The sequence below is a fragment of the Crocuta crocuta genome, unplaced genomic scaffold (assembly GCF_008692635.1).
Source record: "Crocuta crocuta isolate KB4526 unplaced genomic scaffold, BGI_CrCroc_1.0 scaffold246, whole genome shotgun sequence".
NCBI lineage: Eukaryota > Metazoa > Chordata > Mammalia > Carnivora > Hyaenidae > Crocuta > Crocuta crocuta.
This window is the reverse complement of record NW_027531902.1, coordinates 5,030,021-5,050,060: the sequence shown is the minus strand read 5'-3', so window position 1 is coordinate 5,050,060 and position 20,040 is coordinate 5,030,021. Positions and strand designations below refer to the sequence as shown.

General features: G+C 37.2%; 1 protein-coding gene across 12 annotated transcripts in view; it reads right to left on the bottom strand.

Annotated features, from left to right (window-relative positions):
* The window catches only part of DTNB (dystrobrevin beta), a 208,887-nt gene that overhangs the window by 152,832 nt on the left and 36,015 nt on the right, over nt 1-20,040 (bottom strand). For all 12 annotated transcript variants that reach the window (XM_077774220.1, XM_077774219.1, XM_077774217.1 and 9 more), the window contains exons 5-6: nt 14,205-14,359; nt 2,378-2,483 (exon numbers count right to left, since the gene is read on the bottom strand). In XM_077774220.1, coding sequence (XP_077630346.1) covers nt 2,378-2,483; nt 14,205-14,359 — 261 coding nt within the window. The remainder of the gene's footprint in view (nt 1-2,377; nt 2,484-14,204; nt 14,360-20,040) is intronic.

Genomic DNA, 20,040 nt, shown 5'->3' with positions numbered 1-20,040 from the left:
CAAGAATAAGGATTTGGGGGGGCATGGGNTCAATGTAACAAAATCATTAAAGACTATAAAAAGTAAAATCAGGAATGAAAACTCCAAAGGACATACTTCCTCTAAGAAATTCAAGCTTTTTGTCATCAAGATATTTCTAAGGAATAATGAAAGTGCTAATAAAATTTGTGCTCTAAATTAAACCTGTACAACCCAGTAAAGTTCCACCAGAGAACACTACTCTNCTCAGCTTACAAGCATTATAATTTTATATAATATTCTTCAGTTAATATTAAATAATATGTATATTAATATTAAATTATCAAGTATATTCTGATAATCTTGGCTGAACATGTATGTCTATGTGATTTTTCTTCTCTTCTACACCAGTCAAGAGCCAACACTTATATTAAATAGTGTAAGGGGTTGACCAGGTGGAAAGGAGAGAGCCAGAACGAGGAAAGGATCACCTAGTGTACTGGGTTAATTATAAATAAGATGAGGTTTTGGTAAATGTATTCTTTTTGGAAGAACACATCATGTTGTATCTTCTTATATATGATATGCTTAGATTAGCAAAACCATATAAAAAGTGCAACTTTTGCAAATAGATATCTGTCCTTATAAATAGTAACTTCAATTTGATTCCAGCGATGAATTTCATAGAAAGGGCCCAAACAACAACAAAAATACCATATAGAACTATATATAGAAATGTCATAATTTTAGAATTTATTTCCCACCATAAAAATAAGATATATAGATAAATGTTATTGTGATAAATAACATGTTTTATTTTTTTTTATTTTTTTANCCATGGTATAGATAAACCACATCTTCTTGATCCATTCATCTGTGGATGGACACTTAGGCTCTTTCCATAACATGTTTTATTTCTAAGATATTTCAATGGGTTCACACTATTTCTGCTGCTGAGAAGAAAAACCTCTAACCTCATAAGAATGTAATCAACAAGTAATACATTGTATACAATGTCACAATAAAATGTTTACATTGTTAACAAAAATCAGAACAAAAGAGATTCTATTTGGTACAGCAAATACAAAATGATTTCATGAAAACTAAATAGGAAAGTACTAAAACACTTCGGGTTAAAAGTATTGCCTCCAAAAGAACTAATAACACTATAATAATTTAACAGTATATATCTCTATCCAAAAATCTTGTTAAAAAAGTATTTAACTGTTTTAGTTTAGTCAAGAGATTCTAGACTTTTAAGAAAATAATCCTGAATCTAATGTACCTGTGAACTAAAGCCACAGTGAGGCAAAAGACTGAGAGGTTTAAAAACAAAAGGTATGGATGGGGCAGAGAGAAGATAAGAAGAGTGTGGAAGTGTATTTCCTTCATACAAATGGAAAAAGGGCTCTGCTTTTTACCACCTCTCACTGGTTACTGGTTCTCTTTTGCAGAATAAGATATAAGCAAGAGCCTGGTGAGGAAGAAGGGAGATTAAAAACTTCAGCCTTTCCTTTAAGAAACTCAGAGAACTTAAACAAGGAAATAACAGCAGAAGAAAAAATTAAGAAGTTACTAAGAGATGACTATCATTTTAAGCAAAATAGATTTAACCAAATTCCTGGAAAGGATACCAAGAGTAATTAAAGGTAAAAAAAAAAAAAATAGTAAAGGAAGAAAGTGAAGATGTATGAAGTACCAAACCTTATCTTAGCTATTCTCCTTTAAACTATTCTAAAAGCATTATAATTTTAGTGTATGATACTGCATACATTCAATTTTTTTAGAACTATGACTTTTATAAATTAAAGGAAAAAAAGGAAGACACAGGTAAATCAGGTCAGTTCAAGTAGAAAACCACCACCTGAAATCTTAGGGTGGGAAGCCTAGAGTGTGAATCACAAAGTTTTATGACCTGATATTACTATTTCTTGGTACCCTAAGTAATAATTCCCCTTCCCCTACTTTTCTTTAAGAAATAAATATCCCTCAGGTGCCTGGGTGGCTCAGTAGGATAAGTGTCTGCCTTCACCTGAGGGCATGATCTCATGGTTCACGGGTTCAAGCCCTGCATCGGACTCTGCTGACAGCTGGGAGCCTGGAGCATACTTCAGATTCTGTGTCTCCCTCTCTCTCTGACCCTCCCTGCTCATGCTCGCCCTCTGTCTCTCTCTCTCTCTCAAAAGTAAAATAAACATTAAAAAAATAAAAGATAAATAAATTTGGAACTTTAAAAAAAGAAAAAAGAAAAGATAAATAAATTTGAAACTTCTGAAAGTTAAAATCACAAATTCAAATGACAGAGTGACAACAAATGTCAATTATAATTTTCAATGGTGATAGCTGAGGATCTTACAAATAGTATCAATTCATGTATTTCCTATAGCACAAGAAATTGAACGATAAAAGTTCTGCTTACCATTCTCAACATGGGCAAGCCTGTGCATGAGAGGTAGCCAGACAAGGCACTGGGGGGGAGGATCGGCCATCATTGTGTCTAAAAACATATTTAGCATTATCTTTTTCTGTGAAGAGAAGAAAAACAAACATACTTTATATTACTAATTGAATTCCAAAATTAGGTTGACCTAGAATTCTCCCAAGTTGTAATGAATTCCATGTGAAATTCTATAGCAAAATACAAGAATATTTTACATTACTAGAGACGCTGCAACACACTATATGTCACTGCAACATTCAAATGCATTTCCACATACAGTATTTTGAGTCTTAAAACAACTGTATCAGGTAAATAGGTTAGGTATTATTACTATCTTCATATTACAGAGGAGGAAAAAAAGGAGCATTTATAGGGCTTGTAAAGGTCCTACTCAAATCAGACACAAAGCCAGGACTAGAACTCAGCTGTTCTTCAACTTACTATTTCTGTTAACCAGTGAGGGAAACAGACATCCCACACTGTTTTATAAAACAACATCAGTGAGGGACGCTTGGGTGGCTCAGCTGGTTGAGTGTCCGACTCACTGCTCGTGGGATCAAGCCCCAAGTCAGGCTTTCCACTAACAGTGTGGAGCCTGCTTGGGATTCTCTCTCCCTGTCTTTCTGCTCCTCCCCCACACATCCTCTTTCTCTCACAATAAATAAATAAATAAATAAATAAATAAATAAATAGGAAATCAGTGAGAGCAGAACTACTCTATTTATTGTTCACCATATCTCCAGCATTTCATAACAGTGATGTGTTATCACCAATTAAATACCAAAGTGAGGGGCAAACACTCTTAAACATCATTTAGCATGTTTCTTATACAGAAAGAAATAAAGAAAGAAAACTAAAGAGAATTATGAAGTAATTTGACCAAGTCATGAAGACAGTTACACTATGGAATAAATTAGAGCCCAAACATCCAATGTCTATCACCGCCACCCCCATTACACCATCTCCCTAGCTAGACTGCATTTTTCTGTTCTACCTTTACTTCTCTCTTTAAAACAAATGCACACAAAGCTTGCACTGTATGTGAAACAGTGGTATAATTATATTCCACTGGATACAGAAAATCAGAAAACAGTTTAGAAAAAATAGAGTCATGAAATGTAGACAGAACAGATTAAAAATTTTCAAATTAATGAATTTTCCTTATTTCCTCTAACCCACAAAGCACCTCTCCTGCTCCAAAAGGAAAGAAAAAAGGAGGAAAGAGGAGTGTCTTACAACTAGATGAGCGAGCTCTATAATCACACCCTGGACACGAGGCCCCCACCTTCAACTTTATGCCTGAAGAAGGGCAGACACAGGAGAGGAGGAGATGCAGGCCCAGTAAGTAGGGCTTTTCCAAGCCCTGGGCCACCGTTCAAAGGCTGGCGAGGGACTGAGGACTGGGAGCATGTGGACAAAAGGCCGCAAAAGGCAGAATTTCATCTCACTTTCCCAACTAACTATGTTGTCAATCCCACCACCTTTTTTGAAGTGAAAAACAGAGTATACAACATGGAGTGTTTCCCCATAAAACTTTAAAATACTTTATTTCAGGAAGGAAAAAGGATAAAATTGGTTAGAGCTGACTCAAAGATTTTGCCAGTGTTTTATAGAATGAGTAATTAATTTTTACCACTGATCTGTTCATCACAAATTGGAAGCAAGAAGTGAAGGCAGTGTGGCGATCAGTCAGGAAGATGGCAGCCTCCAGCATTTGCATTTGAGCCACCATGAAACCTTTCCACTAATGGTTCCATCATGCGAACAGGACACTAGACACTCACTTGTGTATCTTTTTGGCAACTATGAGAATCCTGATTTCACTGTATGTAAATTGGAGATAATTCTTATTGCGAATAAGCTTTTAAAAAAGAAACTGGTAAATAGGAAACAGAAAAGGGAGGATAAAATAGATGGCAGAGCAAGGAACGATTTTGCAATAAAAACTCAAAAATGGTAAAGAAATATGATGGAAAGTCTCAGATTCAGGACAGAGACTGGAGGGCAACACTGAATCCAGGGGTGGGCAAAAGGGCTGAATGAGGATGATAACAGTAAGAACCTATCACCCAAAGGCCCTTTATAGATACCTATACGTGGGTGAAGTTTGGGAAATATCTACTCAATTAGGCTAAATAAAGTTTTCTAAAGTGTTTTCCATCTCAGGCATCTAAGTCTCTAAAGTTTCTGAGACCTCAGTGGAATTTCAGAGGAATGAGTGAACAACGTTTAAAACAAAACCAGGGGCACCTGGGTAGCTCAGTCAGTTAAGTGTCCAACTTCGGCTCAGGTCATTATCTCATGGTTTGTGGGTTCGAGCCCCACATCAGGCTCTGTGCTGACAGTTAGCTCAGAGCCTGCTTCAGATTCTGTATCTCCCTCTCTCTCTGACCCTCCCCTGCTCACGCTGTCTCTCTCTCAAAAATAAATTAAAAAAAAAACATTAAAAAAAAACAGAAAGTCACCAAATGTTTGAATGGAGGTCCAGATATAGAAAATGCCTCTTATAATGGACATGCACATAACTGTAACAAAGCAAAAAAAAAAAAAGAAAGAAAGAAAAGTGTCCACACAACATTACTGAGAAAGAAAATACTAGAAAGCTTTTATAGCTAGTAAAAGGTAGTAACCAAAAAATAAATATATGTTTTAATTAATATTTCTATATATTTTATATTTAATTTATTTTTATATCTAACATTAAAATTAATTTGTACAAGTCTACCTATAACCCAAATACTACTTTCTCTAAAAAGTTTTGACTCACCAATCATGGAGGCTTCTTTTTTAACCTTCAAGATGAAAAGGAACAATTATATGTGACATCTCAGAAGACCCTGACAAAAACGCTCAGGGTCGGTTTACAAATGTTGTTCTAAGGTCACACTGTAATGTCAAGTCTCCAAAAAACACGAGGAATGAAACCAGAAGAACTGTGTCCCAGTACTCTGTCTTCGATAAACCATGTGATTTGGGGAAAATTGCTTAACATCCTGGTTTCAGTTTTCTCATCTACAAAGGGTAGAGTAATAGTCTTAAAGTGTGTTCAGAAGCTGCCCTGTCGGTGCCTAAAACGTTGTCAAGGAGTCCCTGAGGCCGGAACTATTTTCATATAATTCTCAGACATTATTTGCCCTTTTCAATCCCATTCTCTTAGAGGTGTTCAGTGAGCATTCCAGAGGCAAGGCGGCACGTTCACAATCGTCTGAAAAAGCTACTGACCCGCTCCTCCCTTTCCCAATTCCTCCCTGTGCTAGGCCAGACTGCGTTCTATATTTTAACTGAAACAATGTATCACAACAGACTGCATGGATAAGCAGACAGGACAACCCAGCTATCTTCAACTGAGCCAAATACTACAATGATTTGCAAAAATGTAGAACCGAGGCATTCTTCTTGTTAAGTTTTTTTGTTCTGGAATATACAGCCATCTTTCATAAAACTATATTATTTAAGATGTAACAGGCTTCTCGTTATTTTTAAATGACAATATCTTTAATGTCTCAATTTTAATTTCTAGTATAGAAATATTAATAGAAACAAGACACATGAACAAAAGCTCTTTGGGGCCCTCAATAATTTTTATTGCAAAGAGGTCCTGAGACCAAAATGTTTGAGAACTGCTGAGACAGACGTCCCAGCTCAAAAATTCTGTGACCTAGTAATTAACTGTAAAAGACAGGTTAGCTCTTTTTCCTCCTGTTTTGTTTTTTATCCTTGAGTTGAACACATTCTTTGCATTTTTCCTTATTTTTATAGCATATGTGCTTCCCACAATTCTCATTTTTCTGTACTTCCCTCTAAATGTATATATGATTCTACGTAATTATGTACATAAAGTAGAAAAATATATAATTTTTTTCACTTAACTTTTTTTAATATACTAATTGTTTTGCTACAAGGCCTTCAACTCTAATCATTTTTTTTTTTTTTAATGTTTTATTTATTTCTAGGAGAGAGAGAGACAGCGTGAGCAGGGCAGGGTCAGAGAGAGAGGGAGTCACAGACTGAAACAGGCTCCAGGCTCTGAGCTGGCAGTCAGCACAGAGCCCGACGCGGGGCTCGAACCCACGAACCGCGAGATCATGACCTAAGCGAAAGTCAGAGGCTTAACCGACTAAGCCACCCAGGCGCCCCACAACTCTAATCATTTTAACAGCTGCTTGATCCACTGAGCAGAGAGGCCATGATTTATCTCCACCTTCCTCTAGAAAACACTGAGGCTGCTTCTGTCCTTGTGTGTACTCGTATATATTTTTTCTTGGAAGTAAGCATTTCTTTTCGTCAGCTACCTTCCTGCCTTTTGTTATTCTAATCCTCAATACTGACAATTATTACCCTATAGCCATTCTCACCTCCTTCCCTCCACCTACGACTACATTTTCCCTGTTTTAAAAAGGGGTAGGGACCACCCCTTAAAAATAAGAAATCCAGTATCAGTAAAATAACATGAGAAAACAAGTAAACTAGTTTAGCATTGGATCATCACAGGTGCAATTTCCAGCCTCACCATTTCCATTAAAACCTTCTATTTCCTTATGGGCAACAGGTAAGTTGGGGTTTTTTTAAGACTTTATTTTTAATCTCTACACCCAACGTGGGGCTTGAACTTACAACCCCAAGATCAGAGTCACATGCTCTACCAACTGAACCAGCCAGGTGCCTCAAAAGGTAAATACTTCTTATTCATTCCCCTGACTTACTTGGTAATCAGTAAAACCATGAATGACGTACAGTTAACAAACCTGAAATATTTTAAAAAGTGTTTTTTAAGTCTTCTAGATTAAAATATTTTTATAAAAATGTTTGTGTAGAGTTAGAAGTATTCTGTCTGACCAGGACAAACATACATTAAATGGTTGTAGGACCAGTGCTATGGGTCGGCTTTTGATTATTATTAGACACTGAATTTGTCCATATCACAAATTTATTTTGAACTTGGAAAATTAAAGTACTTTGTAATCACATAACAATATCATGCTGATGTGCTCTTTTTTTTTTTAATGTTTATTTTTGTGAGACAGAGAAAGAGTGCAAGTAGGGGAGGGGCTGGGAGAGGGACAGAGAATCTGAAGTGGACTCTGAATTGACAAGCAGTGAGCCCAATGTGGGGATTGAACTCATGAACTGTGAGATCATGACCTGAGCTGAAGTTGGACACTCAACGGACTGAGCCTCCCAGGCACCCTGGCTGTGCTTCTTGTTAGAGGTGTTTTCATTTATTATGGTTAAAAGATGGGGAAAACTTCAGTACTTCTGACATACTATATTTTCCTCATTGCAAAGACTGCTTAATTTGAGAAAATTACAGAATAAAAATATCAATGAAAACAAAAACAAGGTTTCAGATACATTCATGAGATTTAAGCTTTCAATTAGAATTCAAACCAAGACACTTTCTCATGCCATATTTGACTTAAATCATTTAATCCAACAAATCTCTAGTAAGCATCAATCATTTTCCAGACACTGTTAGTCATGGGGATATAAAGTTGAAGGAGATCAAGGTGTATCCCTTCAGGACATAAGTGAGCTAGATATGACATGCCATGCGAATGCAGGAGAGGAACAATTAATCCTACAGTGAAAGATTCAGAGAAGAAGGGATATTTTATCGGGGATGTGAGATATGAGGGCTTCTGTTGGAGACACAGAAGGTCAGGGGTTACTGGCATTTCAGCGTGAACTAATATCATTTGAAATGACAGCACATGCAGTACCAAATGTAGCCATAATTCAGCTGAAGTGACAAAAGGAACAGCTATGACCAAGTTCACATATGTGCAAGAAAAGACAACCCATCATAACTACTGGCCAAGTGCAATTGTAAAATGCTATTGTCTGTATGAGGTATTTTGATATCAGAGATGTTAAGGTGTGCAGAGTATCTTCAAATCAATGGAACATGGTAATAACCCAACTGGATTATTGTGGTAATGAGGGACTGCAGACGAAGACTGTAAAATCTGCTTAATTTTGGCATGTAGCTGAAGAGCATGTGCGGATCAAAGTACAGTCAGAGGACATCTCCAGGCGTGAGAAATACTGTTGCTATTCTGAAAAATCCACCGGCAATAAAGTAATCCCATCTCTCCCCACTTCCCACCTCCTTGTGAAACAGGGAGAGTCTTGCAACCGTGGGTGAAAAGAGTGCCTCTACTTCCCCATCTCGCTCTCTCCCCTAATCATTCAGTCCTCCATAAAGACAGACATCAATTTTAAGATCCTCTGCAGGGTGGACTGAACACTTCAAACTAAAGTCAGTATGAACCTAAAAAATAAATACTACAACAAATAGCAATCATCTTTTTAAGGAGAAACAGAACTCATCCTTAAACTCTGAAGTTCAGAAAAATTGGGGAGAAATTTAACATATTCACTACTTGTTTTTTTAACAACTTTTAAATCTTTAAAATCAGTTTCTTGGTTTATAAACACTGAAAAATCAATATATCTGGTCTACCCACCAAAATATTAGCCTTGAGGTGCTACATTAACATTGTGCTTTATACAAACAATAATTATTAGCACAAATATACAACTAGAATTTTTCTAAAAATTTTAAAAATATACCGAAGTAGAGAGAATAGTATAATATGCTTGTTACACAACTTCAACAATTCTCAATACATGACTAATTTTAATTTATTCCTTCACTCTTCCTTCAGTCTGGAAATTTTGAAGCAAATTCCAGACACATTATTTCTTGAATTAACTCCACTCCAGTTGTTTATTATGGATACCTCAAATGCTTCTGAGACTGATAAAGGAATCTTTGTAAGTCTTTTTGTGGACATAAATTTTTACATCATGTGGGAAAATTTTAAGAGAATTGTTAGATCGGGGTGCCTGCGTGGCTCAGTCAGTTAAGCGTTTGACTTCGATTCAGGTCACGATCTCGCAGTTCATGGGTTCAAGCCCCGCGTCGGGCTCTGTGCTGACAGCTCTGAGCCTGGAGCCTGCTTCGGATTCTGTGTCTCCCTCTCTCTCTGACCCTCCCCTGCTCACACTGTCTGTCTGTCTGTCTCTCTCTCAGAAATAAATAAAAACATTAAACAAATTTAAAAAATAAAAGAGAATTGTTAGATCATGGGTAGGTATCTTGAAGTTTACAGGAAACCACCAGAGCATCTTCCAAAGTAGCTTGTATGAAAGTTCTCATTGCTCCAAATCTTCACCAACATTAGGTGTCAGTCTGAATGTTAGCTATTCTAGTGGATGTGTTCTATTGAATTAGCTTATAAATGCTTTTAATTTTTGTTATGTTTTTAAAACTACGTTAACTCCAGCATCTCTTTTTGGAGGGGTTGTGAAAAGCAGGCAAAATTGTTTTTTAAAAATGAATTAAGGCTATATTAAAACAAATAAGTGTGGAATTCTCTTCATATCATTTATTTTTTTTATTTTAAAGTTTTTTAATGTTTTTATTTATTTCTGAGAGAGAGAGAGAGAGAGAGAGAGAGAAAGCATGAGCAAGGGAGGGTCAGAGAGAGAGGGAGACACAGAATCTGAAACAGGCTCCAGGCTCTGAGCTGGCTGTCAGCACAGAGCCTGACGCGGGCTTGAACCCATGAATCGCAAGATCATGACCTGAGCAGACGCTTATCTGACTGAGCCACCCAGGTGCCCCTCTTCATATCATTTAAAAAATTCAAGTATTTCTCCTGTAATGCAACACATACATTACTGGAAAACTGAGCATACTGCAAAGCCGTGGGTTTAAAAATAATAAGGCATATGAGGAAAAATAGGGTTGGCACAAACCTAAAAACATATGCAACCTTGTAAACAGAGGACTGACAAAACAGCAGCAACACTAATACCAGCACAATTAAACCTCTCACAGGCACTGCCAACAAAAGTCACTATCAGATGATACCTTTCAGTCCTGAGTCCTGAGACATCGTTTCCCTTCTTTATAATCAGGGCATACAACTTCTAAGGCAGATCAGTTTTATCAAAACTAAATATTGGATCCAGGAGATGGCTAAATCCATTGATCAATTTTTGTAGCACAGGTGTGAGGGGTCCTAAAAACGATGTCTTCACACCTCTTTCTTCTGCACCCAGAGTTTCACCCCATAACACTGTAGCAAGTGAAGCAGTTCATGAATCCTCCAAACCAGCCACTTCTTTCATGAGAGAAAGGTACTTCTGCAGGATGTCCACTTGTTTCTTAAAACAGTCCTATGTTCTCTTGAATTGCGATCACTTCTTTGCTCAGCCCAGAACATTAACATGCTGGGAAAACTGCATGTGAATCAACAGTGCAATTTCCACTTTACACTGACCCTGTTCTCTATCTGGTGGTGTATAAGTTAACTTGCATTAAAAAACACCTATGTAGGAAAATAAACTATACAGGAAAAGCCCATTTTTCAAAAACAAACCCAAAACTCATTGTATTTAACTCTTGCTGCATGAAACTTTTTAGTCTTATATTTTTGGTCATTCTATCAGTAGTTTCTTTTTCTTCCGAGCCTCCTTTTTTGGACAGACTAAGGAAAACTCAAGTTTCCTCTAGACTGAGATCAGCTCTCTGGCTTTTCCAAATTTGGCACATATCTAAACACAGACTGAGTTTTTGTAGAAATCAGAGGCAGCTAAGAAGCAATAGCCAAGTTGTAAGTTCAAAGGCCTCACAATAAAAAGCATAAGGTAATCTGGAGAATCCTAGATAGCACTCTTAGGATTAAGAAATTTCTGTATATTCTTCAACATTTTAAACTGTTGTTCCAATACTAGGTCTCATTATAGTACTCACATTACAATTAAATCAAAGGTTACTTTGGGTTTAGTACCTCACATAATTGTCATCCATCAGTCAGATATTATTCTTCACAGACATGTCTTTGTATAAATTCCCTTCCCCATTCATTCTGACACCACTTTACTTAACAGTAGCATTCCAGAACTTGATCAAGTTTTAGCCTGACCTCCAGGAAGTGTCTTGTGGAAAAAGCCACATGTACATCAGATACAAGATTACCCNTTTTTTTTTGAGAGCAGAGAGCAACAGCATGAGCAGGGGAGGGTCAGAGAGAGAGAGGGAGATACAGAATCTGAAATGGGCTCCAGGCTCTGAGCTGTCAGCACAGAGCCTGACGCGGGGCTCGAACCCACTAACCGTGAGATCATGACCTGAGCCGAAGTCGGACGCTTAACTGACCGAGCCACCCAGGCACGCCTACCCCAGAGTACTGTGGGGGCAACAATTTAATGTAATGGTCCTAATAAACAGCGGCAATGAGATGAATTCTAAGTGAGAAAATGTCTGGGGCCTCGTGTAGTTTCTGGCTCTTGATCTCAACTCAGTTCTCACAGTTGTGAGCTCAAGCCCCACAGTGGGCTCCACACTGGGCGTGAAACCTACTTAAAAAATAAATAAAAATGAATAAATGAAAAATGTTTGTGGTTTCTTTATCACACTCATCCTCACATCACTTCAGGGCATTTTAATACCTACAGGATACTCCTATACCAGGATATGCATGGAAAGCCTCGTATCATTTAAAAATGCATATTTATGGGGGAAATGAAGACTATGTTAGAATAAAATGAAGCACAGAGCTATTTTTACTATGCTAAAAGCAGATATTGTCATTTATACTGAGAATAAAATAAAGTATGCATGAGGCAAATTTCCACAAAAAGAATAACCCGAAGTATGTACAAATTTGGGGAGAACACCTACTCAAAACTTACTAAAAATAACTCACCAGTATTGTGGGTACCACTTTTGGTGCTAAAGCTAATGAGTAATCTCTAAGCAAACTACAAAACAGTGCTTGAATGTCTGAATTCAAATAAATATGAATTCTTAGCTTCAAATGTAAAATAAAAAGATATGTGTGTTTGTTTTGGCTCTTTTGTGAATCAAAGTATCACAGGTGGGGCGGGGGGGGATCTAGTTTATAATGTTCTTTCAGTTCTCAAACTTTTATATTTGTTCATTTTACATGTTAACTTTTTATTTTTAAATAATTTCTGACTTACAGAAAGATTTTAAGATTACAAAAAAAATTCCCATTTACTCAGATTTCTTAAATGTTAGCACTGCAGAAGAGATGCCACTTTACCCTTAAATACCTATATTTCTTAAAAGCAAGGTTGTTTTCTGACATAATTTAATACAAATATCAAAATCAGGAAATTAACATTTAGTAACAAAATACCATTATCTACTCTACAAAATGTGTCCAGATTTTTTCAAATGTCCCAACAATGTCCTTTATAACTAAAGGAAACACTGGGTCATAAACTGCACTGAGTTTTTCTACCTCTTTAGACTCCTGTAACTTGGAACAGTTGTTGTTTTGGGGGGTTGGTTTTTTGGGGGGGGTTTTTTTGGTCTTTCCTAACACTGACATTCTCTAAGTGTATAAAGCCAGTTATTCTGTAGAAATCACTTCAGTGGGGTTTGTCAAGATGAGACTCAGGCCAGATGTTAACAAATTTATCGTGATAACTATTTTGCAAGATATACAAATAACAAATCATTATGTTGGACACCTTAAGCTTTTACAATGTTATATGTGAATTATATCTCAATAAAACTGTAAAAAATAAAACCAAACATAAAAAATGGGGAAAAAAAAAAAAGGAAGATGAGACTCAGGCAGTGTTTTTCTGCCCAAGTACCACTACAGCGACACTGGGTACATCTCAGTGCGTCCTATCAGGAGGCAAGGATATCCGTCTGTCCCTTCACTGGTGATAGGGACTTTGATCACTCAGTTAATGTGAATCTGACACATTTCTCTATTGTAACATAGTAACATTCTAATGTTACCACGTTTCCTTTTATAATTAATAAACATCTTACATTTGGGGGCCCAGGTTAGCTCAGTCAGTTGAGCATCCAACACTTGATTTTGGCTCAGGCCATGATCTTGCAGTTCATGGGATTGAGCCCTACATCGGGCTCTGTGCTGACAGAGCCTGCTTGGGATCCCTCTCTCTACCCCTCTCCCACTTGAGCACATACACATGTACACTCTCACTCAAATAAATAAAATTTTTAAATAAAAAATAAATAACTTATGAGGAGTTACTTTCAGACTATGTCCATATCTTACTTCCATTAATCTTTTACTCAATAGTTTTAACACAGATCTTTTATTAATTCCCCACTTTCCAGAACTTTCTGAGCTTAGCATGAAGCTCCTTCTATCTCATGTCCACCTGAACAAATGGAGCTACTGCCAGCATCCACTTTGCTCTGAATCCTCTGAGACACAGTTAAGATCTCAGGAATTCACACATACAATCTCTAGGGCAGGATCACACAAGGACACTCACAAATAAAGAGTAAACCCAGTCTATCGTTCCTTCATGTGAAAACAGCAGCGTACCCTTGAGAGATTTTGAGCTGGCAGCTGAGAGCTATGTAGCATTCTTTGTCTTTGGTGCTGAGGAAACAATGGTTCAGTATTGTATAGAGTTTTATGCCAAAATTCTTCTATTTCACAGCTGAAAGGACTTACTCAGGCAAGTAATATTATGTCCAGTAGCAATAATATAAACACTTCATCTTCAACATTTTTCTTTAAAATTTTGGTAATTTAAAATTTTACATATGTTACCATTTTTCAGAAAAGACTCCCCTCTCCCCCAAACCAGACTTCACAGGTGAATTTTTATCTGCCCTCTTTTCTACACCCCTCCCACTTAAAGCTCTTCCCCCACCCCCGCCCTGCTCAAGACTTTATGTCCCTAGACTAGAAGCAATCTGGGGAAATCTAATAAAAGGTGGAGGGATGGATGAGCGCTCATCTAGTCCTGGATTCTACAAAACTGTCCTTACCTGCTGTGGAAAACAGGTGCGGACTGAGTGCTCTGTGTAACCAAAAGATGGCCCTTCAAAGACAGCTGTTGGGAGCTTCAGAACTTCCTTCAGAAACTGGTCAAACTTGCTAAATATCATTAAGCCACTGGAATCTGACATCTGGGAGAAAACATCTATGAGAACAAAACCAAATAAAGTCAAACTAGAAAGAAATATAAACTTTTTATAAACGATTCTATGTTATTTGTATACTGGTCAAAAAGTATCATAAAGCTATTATGATTTTTAGTTAATATGTATCCTCCTTCTTATTAACATTCTACAGTTACTTTACTGACCAGGTCCCTCTCTCCCACCCACTTGATATCTACTTAAACATCAAACCTAATAACCATTCATGTACATCTACCTACCTCTTCTTTTTGAGTGTGCATAACTGAATGATATATAACTTTTTATTTTACTCATAACAAACTTTGTTCCAAGAAGAATTTGTAGCAGCATACCTTTATCTCTTAGCATGTATATACGTGTTTATATAAGGCATATGCATGTTTGGGTTTATGAATATATTAGCATATTGATTTGGGGGTATGAAACAGTATTATATTTGTATATTCATATGCTACTAATGTAACATATTCCTGTGAAGGAATAAATTTGAAGGCAGCATAAAACATATTTAAAATATTCCATCCAGTGAGTTCCAAAGTAGAATAAAAAGAACTCCTATAAACTCTTCTACCCCAAAATACGTTGATACTATAAGATCTTATTTTTACCATAAAGTCTGACTCAAGCAGATGGGAAAGAAATTTCTAGTAATACTATTTCTTTATCTTCTTGGAAAGAGTCTTCTCTCTCCAGTTAGTTCTTCCTCTCTTCTCATCCACAGTCAGAAAAAGAAAAATCACTGGCAGCTCAATATTAATGTGTCAAAGAAATGTGACCTAGGCTTTTTTTCAGGCTTTTGAGCTTCCTTACAAACAACTGAGTGAGTTAAACATGCATAGAAAAATCATTTCCTGAGGACCTACCAAGTGTGGCATTTTGAAAAGTCATACTCTATATATAATTAATAAGTATAGTAGAGATATATATGTAATTGATATATGCTATATACATATATGCATTATTCTTTAGGTTTAATTTGAGGTATTTATCCTGAAGCACTAGACGTAGAAAAAAAATACATTTTAAATACATTAACCAAAGAAAGATAAAGTGTTAGGTTATCAACTCCACAGATTAACTTTTTAAAAGTCATTAACATTAAAAAAAAAAGTATCAAAGGAATGAAAACCTGCAATATATCCTCTCTAAATAGCTGCTAATTTGTAGCTGGAGAAAAAGTATTAAATACTCATGGCAGGTAGGGAGAGTCAATGAGCGGCTAAGAGAACTACGATCCTAGTGGAAAATAAAATCAATTAATGAACAAACACATACTAAGTTCCTTCTATGTGATCCAAGTGCCAAGCACTCTGCTAGGTGTTAGGAAACACAACAAAGAAGTGTGATAAACAGTCTTCATTCCCCAAGAAAGTTTCAGTGTAGTTGATAAAAAGAAGATACATATGAAGCAAAGAAGAATTTAGCGCTAATTGACACTAAATGGAACAGAAAGAACAGAGACATAAAGATGCCTGTTAAGCCTCACTATTTGTCAAGCACCACAACGGGTTAACCATGGCCGAGGCTGCCTGCAGCCACACAAAGTTAATTTTCCTCATTTCTACTAGGAATAGAACACTAATTTTATTTTGTACAACCAAACTAAGAGATTAAACTTAAAGCCTCCTTTTAGCAAATCATGGTCATGTGACTAAGTGATAGCCAATGAGACTATAAGCAGAAGGGTTGTGAGGGACTTCCAGGAAGGTTGGTTAAAGAAAACTGACAAAGGTGGAAAGCAGGCCCTTCTTTCCTCATCCTCTTCCTCCTTTTGCTATCTGAAATGTAGTTATGATGGCTGGAGCTCCAGCAGCCACCTTGGACTACATGGTAATTGTGATTTTGATACAGAAGCCATGCGCTCAAATGGTAGAAAACAAAGGTAGAGAAAGCCTGGATCCCAGATAAACTACCACATCAGCCTTGGACGACCTAACCTTAGACTTCTTTTATGTAAGAAAAAAATAAACTTCAGCTTTGTTTAAGACAATATCATCCTGGGTTTTTGTTTTCAAGCAACAATCCCTAATACTAAGTGCCACTATACATTACTAAACATTACCTCACTATAATCTCACAAAAAGCTGTAAGAAGGAAACTAGCTTAGAAAGGTTAGCTCGCTTAGGGTTAAAAAGTTTGTCAGTACCTAAGTCAAGATTTAAAGTTACACTTCCCTGACTCCATCACACACCCTTCTTCAAAATGTAGTTTAGAATAGTGACAAAAACACATAGGCAGGAACTGTCAAGACAGTTCTAAAGGAAAGGAATTAGAAGCTAGGCCTTGAAAGGTATGGAACGATGAAGTCGAAAGAGGTTGGAGGTGGAGCTGGGACACACAACGAGAGAAGAGAAGAGGGGATATGGCAGGAATTTACAATGTATGTGTTAGTAGAGGTAAGCAGAAAACACTGTACTGTGTTCTTCAATAAGAGAGACAAGTTAGATTGAGAAATAAAGGGAAATAAAGACAGAATAAGAGATATATCTGGCATGAAAGAAAACTTAGAAGGAGGAAAGCACTTTGAATTTGGTTTAAAAACTCTTATGTAGGGAAGAAATATTTAGAAAGCTAGGTTTCTGTAAAATGAGACTGTTTGGGACCAGCAAAATGGATAAAAGAAGAAGAACAGGATTAAGGAAATGAGCTAGAAAACCTTGTAAAGGACACACACATGAGGTAGCGACTGTGCAAACTTCAGTAGTGACAGTAAGGTGGGGGGAGGGTCACCTCCAAGACATTTCAATGCAGGAAACCACAGCTAATGGCAAGCTGGACTAGAGAATAAAGGAATTTAAGAAGTTAGGGTTATTCTAAGTTTCCAGTTTGGGAAAATGACAACCTTGACTGGAAAAAAAAAAAACAAAAAAAAAACTGAAGCTAGAGATACTTGGCTTGGCACCTAAGTGTATTGAACCAGTCAGCAAATGTCCAGGCAGAACCATCCTGCAGGTAGATAGAACCTGAGTACGGGGCCACAGGTCAAGACTGTGGATACAGAGCTTTGAAGATGCTGCCAATTATGTGAAAAACTGATGCCCTTTGAAGGAGGAGAGAGCATAGTAACTTCATATTTAAATAGCTGGCTGTTAGTCTTATAGTGAGGAAAATAATCATTCATTAAATCTGAATGAAAACAAAGGGGCGATATGGGATGTGGCAATGGGCCTACTACTCAGTATCTACCTTCCCCTGCTTGCTCCCCAACTGAACCCTGATGGTGTTGAAAATGGTAAAGTGCTCCACTTGAAAAGTGACTTCCAAGTCTCTTTTGTACACGGTAATTCTAAAGTGAATTTCTGGGAATGCTTCTGCTTTCCTGATAGAGGCACTTCTTCCTTCTTTCTGCCTAGGACGAGAATGCGAGGCCTGGCATACGGCAGTCATGTATGACCATGTATGCCATGTGGCAGAGCAGGATGAGAGGAGGGGACCTGAGTCTTTGATGGCATCCTTAACTCATGGTACCAATTCTGACCTACCTGCCTTTGGACTTATTTTTACATGAGAAAAATAAATCCCCATGTGTTGAAGCTGCTGTTGGTTAAGTTTTCTGTTGACACTCAATGCATTCAGTAACTGATAAATTAGCAAGGTATTAAGTTCTACCCACTAACTAAATGGTGGAAATATTCAAGACCAGAAACTTTAGCTACCAAGTACATAAATACACATACCTACAGCTTCACAATCACAAAGACATCTGTGTACATACTCACACTGACACACACCTAACTCATATATAGTAACAAAAGGAAATGACTGCACAATGAAATGACCAACCTCACCCTCAAAAAGTATTATTTTCTATTACACTTAGTTACTATGCCCTATAGTATACTTAGAGTAAATTTTTTAAAAATTCATTAAAAAAGAAACTATCACTTAATAGGGCCATATTACAATTATAAGAGAATAAGAAGAAACAAGTTTCTTTGTTTTATTTAATAAGAGAGACACTGCTAGACACCCAAATTGAAGGCACAGTGAAGTAATTTATTATTGCTTGAGTGATTGGTTTACAAGAGTATTTTTTTAAAAAGATTAGACTTCTTTTATCTGTAAGAAAAACAGTAAAATATCATTACAACGAGTGAACTTAGTGTGAATTCCTATATACAAATACAAAGATCTCATCAAAGTAGTAAGTAAAAGATGGGTGCCTGGGTGGCTCAGTGGGTTAAGGGTATGACTCTCAACTTCGGCTCAGATCATGATCTCACGGTTGGTGAGTTCAAGCCCCACATTGGGCTCTGTGCTGGGATTCCCTCTCTCTCTGCCCCCCCCCACCCCTTGCATGCTCAGGCACTCTCTCTCTCTCTCTCTCAAAATAAATAAATAAACATTAAAAAAAGAACTAAGAGACAATAAAATTTAATAAAAAATTAAACTAGTCCTATAATTAAAGCTCTCAACCCTTCGGCATTAAGGGACTAAATTACTTCCCAGAACACTGGTTAATTTCCCCAGTAATTCTCTTTCTATTTATATACCTCTGAAAAGAGGTATACTAATTCCCCATTAGATGTTTCCAGATTAAAATGTAGGTTTTCTCCCTTGTGAAAAACCCATAATCAAGTCCCTAAATGCATACGTATACACACTTTAAAAACACACTTGAAAAAATATTCTGGGAGCACCTGGATGGCTCAGTCAATTAAATATCAGACTCCTGATTTCGGCCATGATCTCCATGGTCTCACAGTTGATGAGTTCAAACCCCACATCAGGTTCCACAGTGACAGTGCAGAGCCTGCTTAGGGTTCTCTCACTCTCTCCCCCCCCCCCCCCCCACCTCTGCCCCTCCCATGCTCTTTCTCTCTCTCTCTGAAAAATAAATAAACAAACTTTAAAAAATTCTGTCTTTTGTGTAATGGCAAAATAATGCTACTATTCTACCATGATCACATATGTTTCAACCTTTTTTCTGGTGATAATGACCCTGGTTTTAGTCATTGCATCTATCCACTCTTTTTCTCCCCATATAACCAATCATACACTTCGGCAAGATGATAGGGTTGTTTACAATGGAGAGTCAAGTCTATAGATGGAATGCCATTTTCTTTTATATGTTAGCTTTCCCTGGCAAATGACTCTCAGTGCCTATCATCTTTCTACCAACTGAGTAATCTAACCCACAAAAGCCTGTATACACATCTGCACATTTATAAATACCTGTATGTAGCCAAATCCAAGTGACTATTTTATTCCCAAACTCATGAACAGGACTACAACATTCATTAAGTCAGAATGAGGCTGGAGGACAGAGCCAGAATGCCTTGGGCTGCTAGTGCGGACTCCATCAGGAACTACCTCAGCCAAGCCTCTAGGTCTTCCTTTTGACAAAATATTGACTTAGGACTTACCTCTTACTTGCTTCCAGTTCTAGAACATTTTGTTTATAAGAGAAATGCAAATGTGGGCATCATTCATTCAGATTAAACCATCATTTCCATCTAATGATGAGAAGGGAGGGTTAACAGAAACCAGCCAGGGCACCTCTGCAGTGACAGGCAGCTATAAGACTATTGCAGAGGAGGCTAAATTTTGAACACATGAATCTGTTTAATTAGAACTGCAATGGATGGCCCCTCTACAGTCTGTGAGTAAAATATCAAGGAAGCAAGCTATTGAAATGTCAGTGAGAACTGCCAATTCTGGGCATAAACAGCACCTCAGG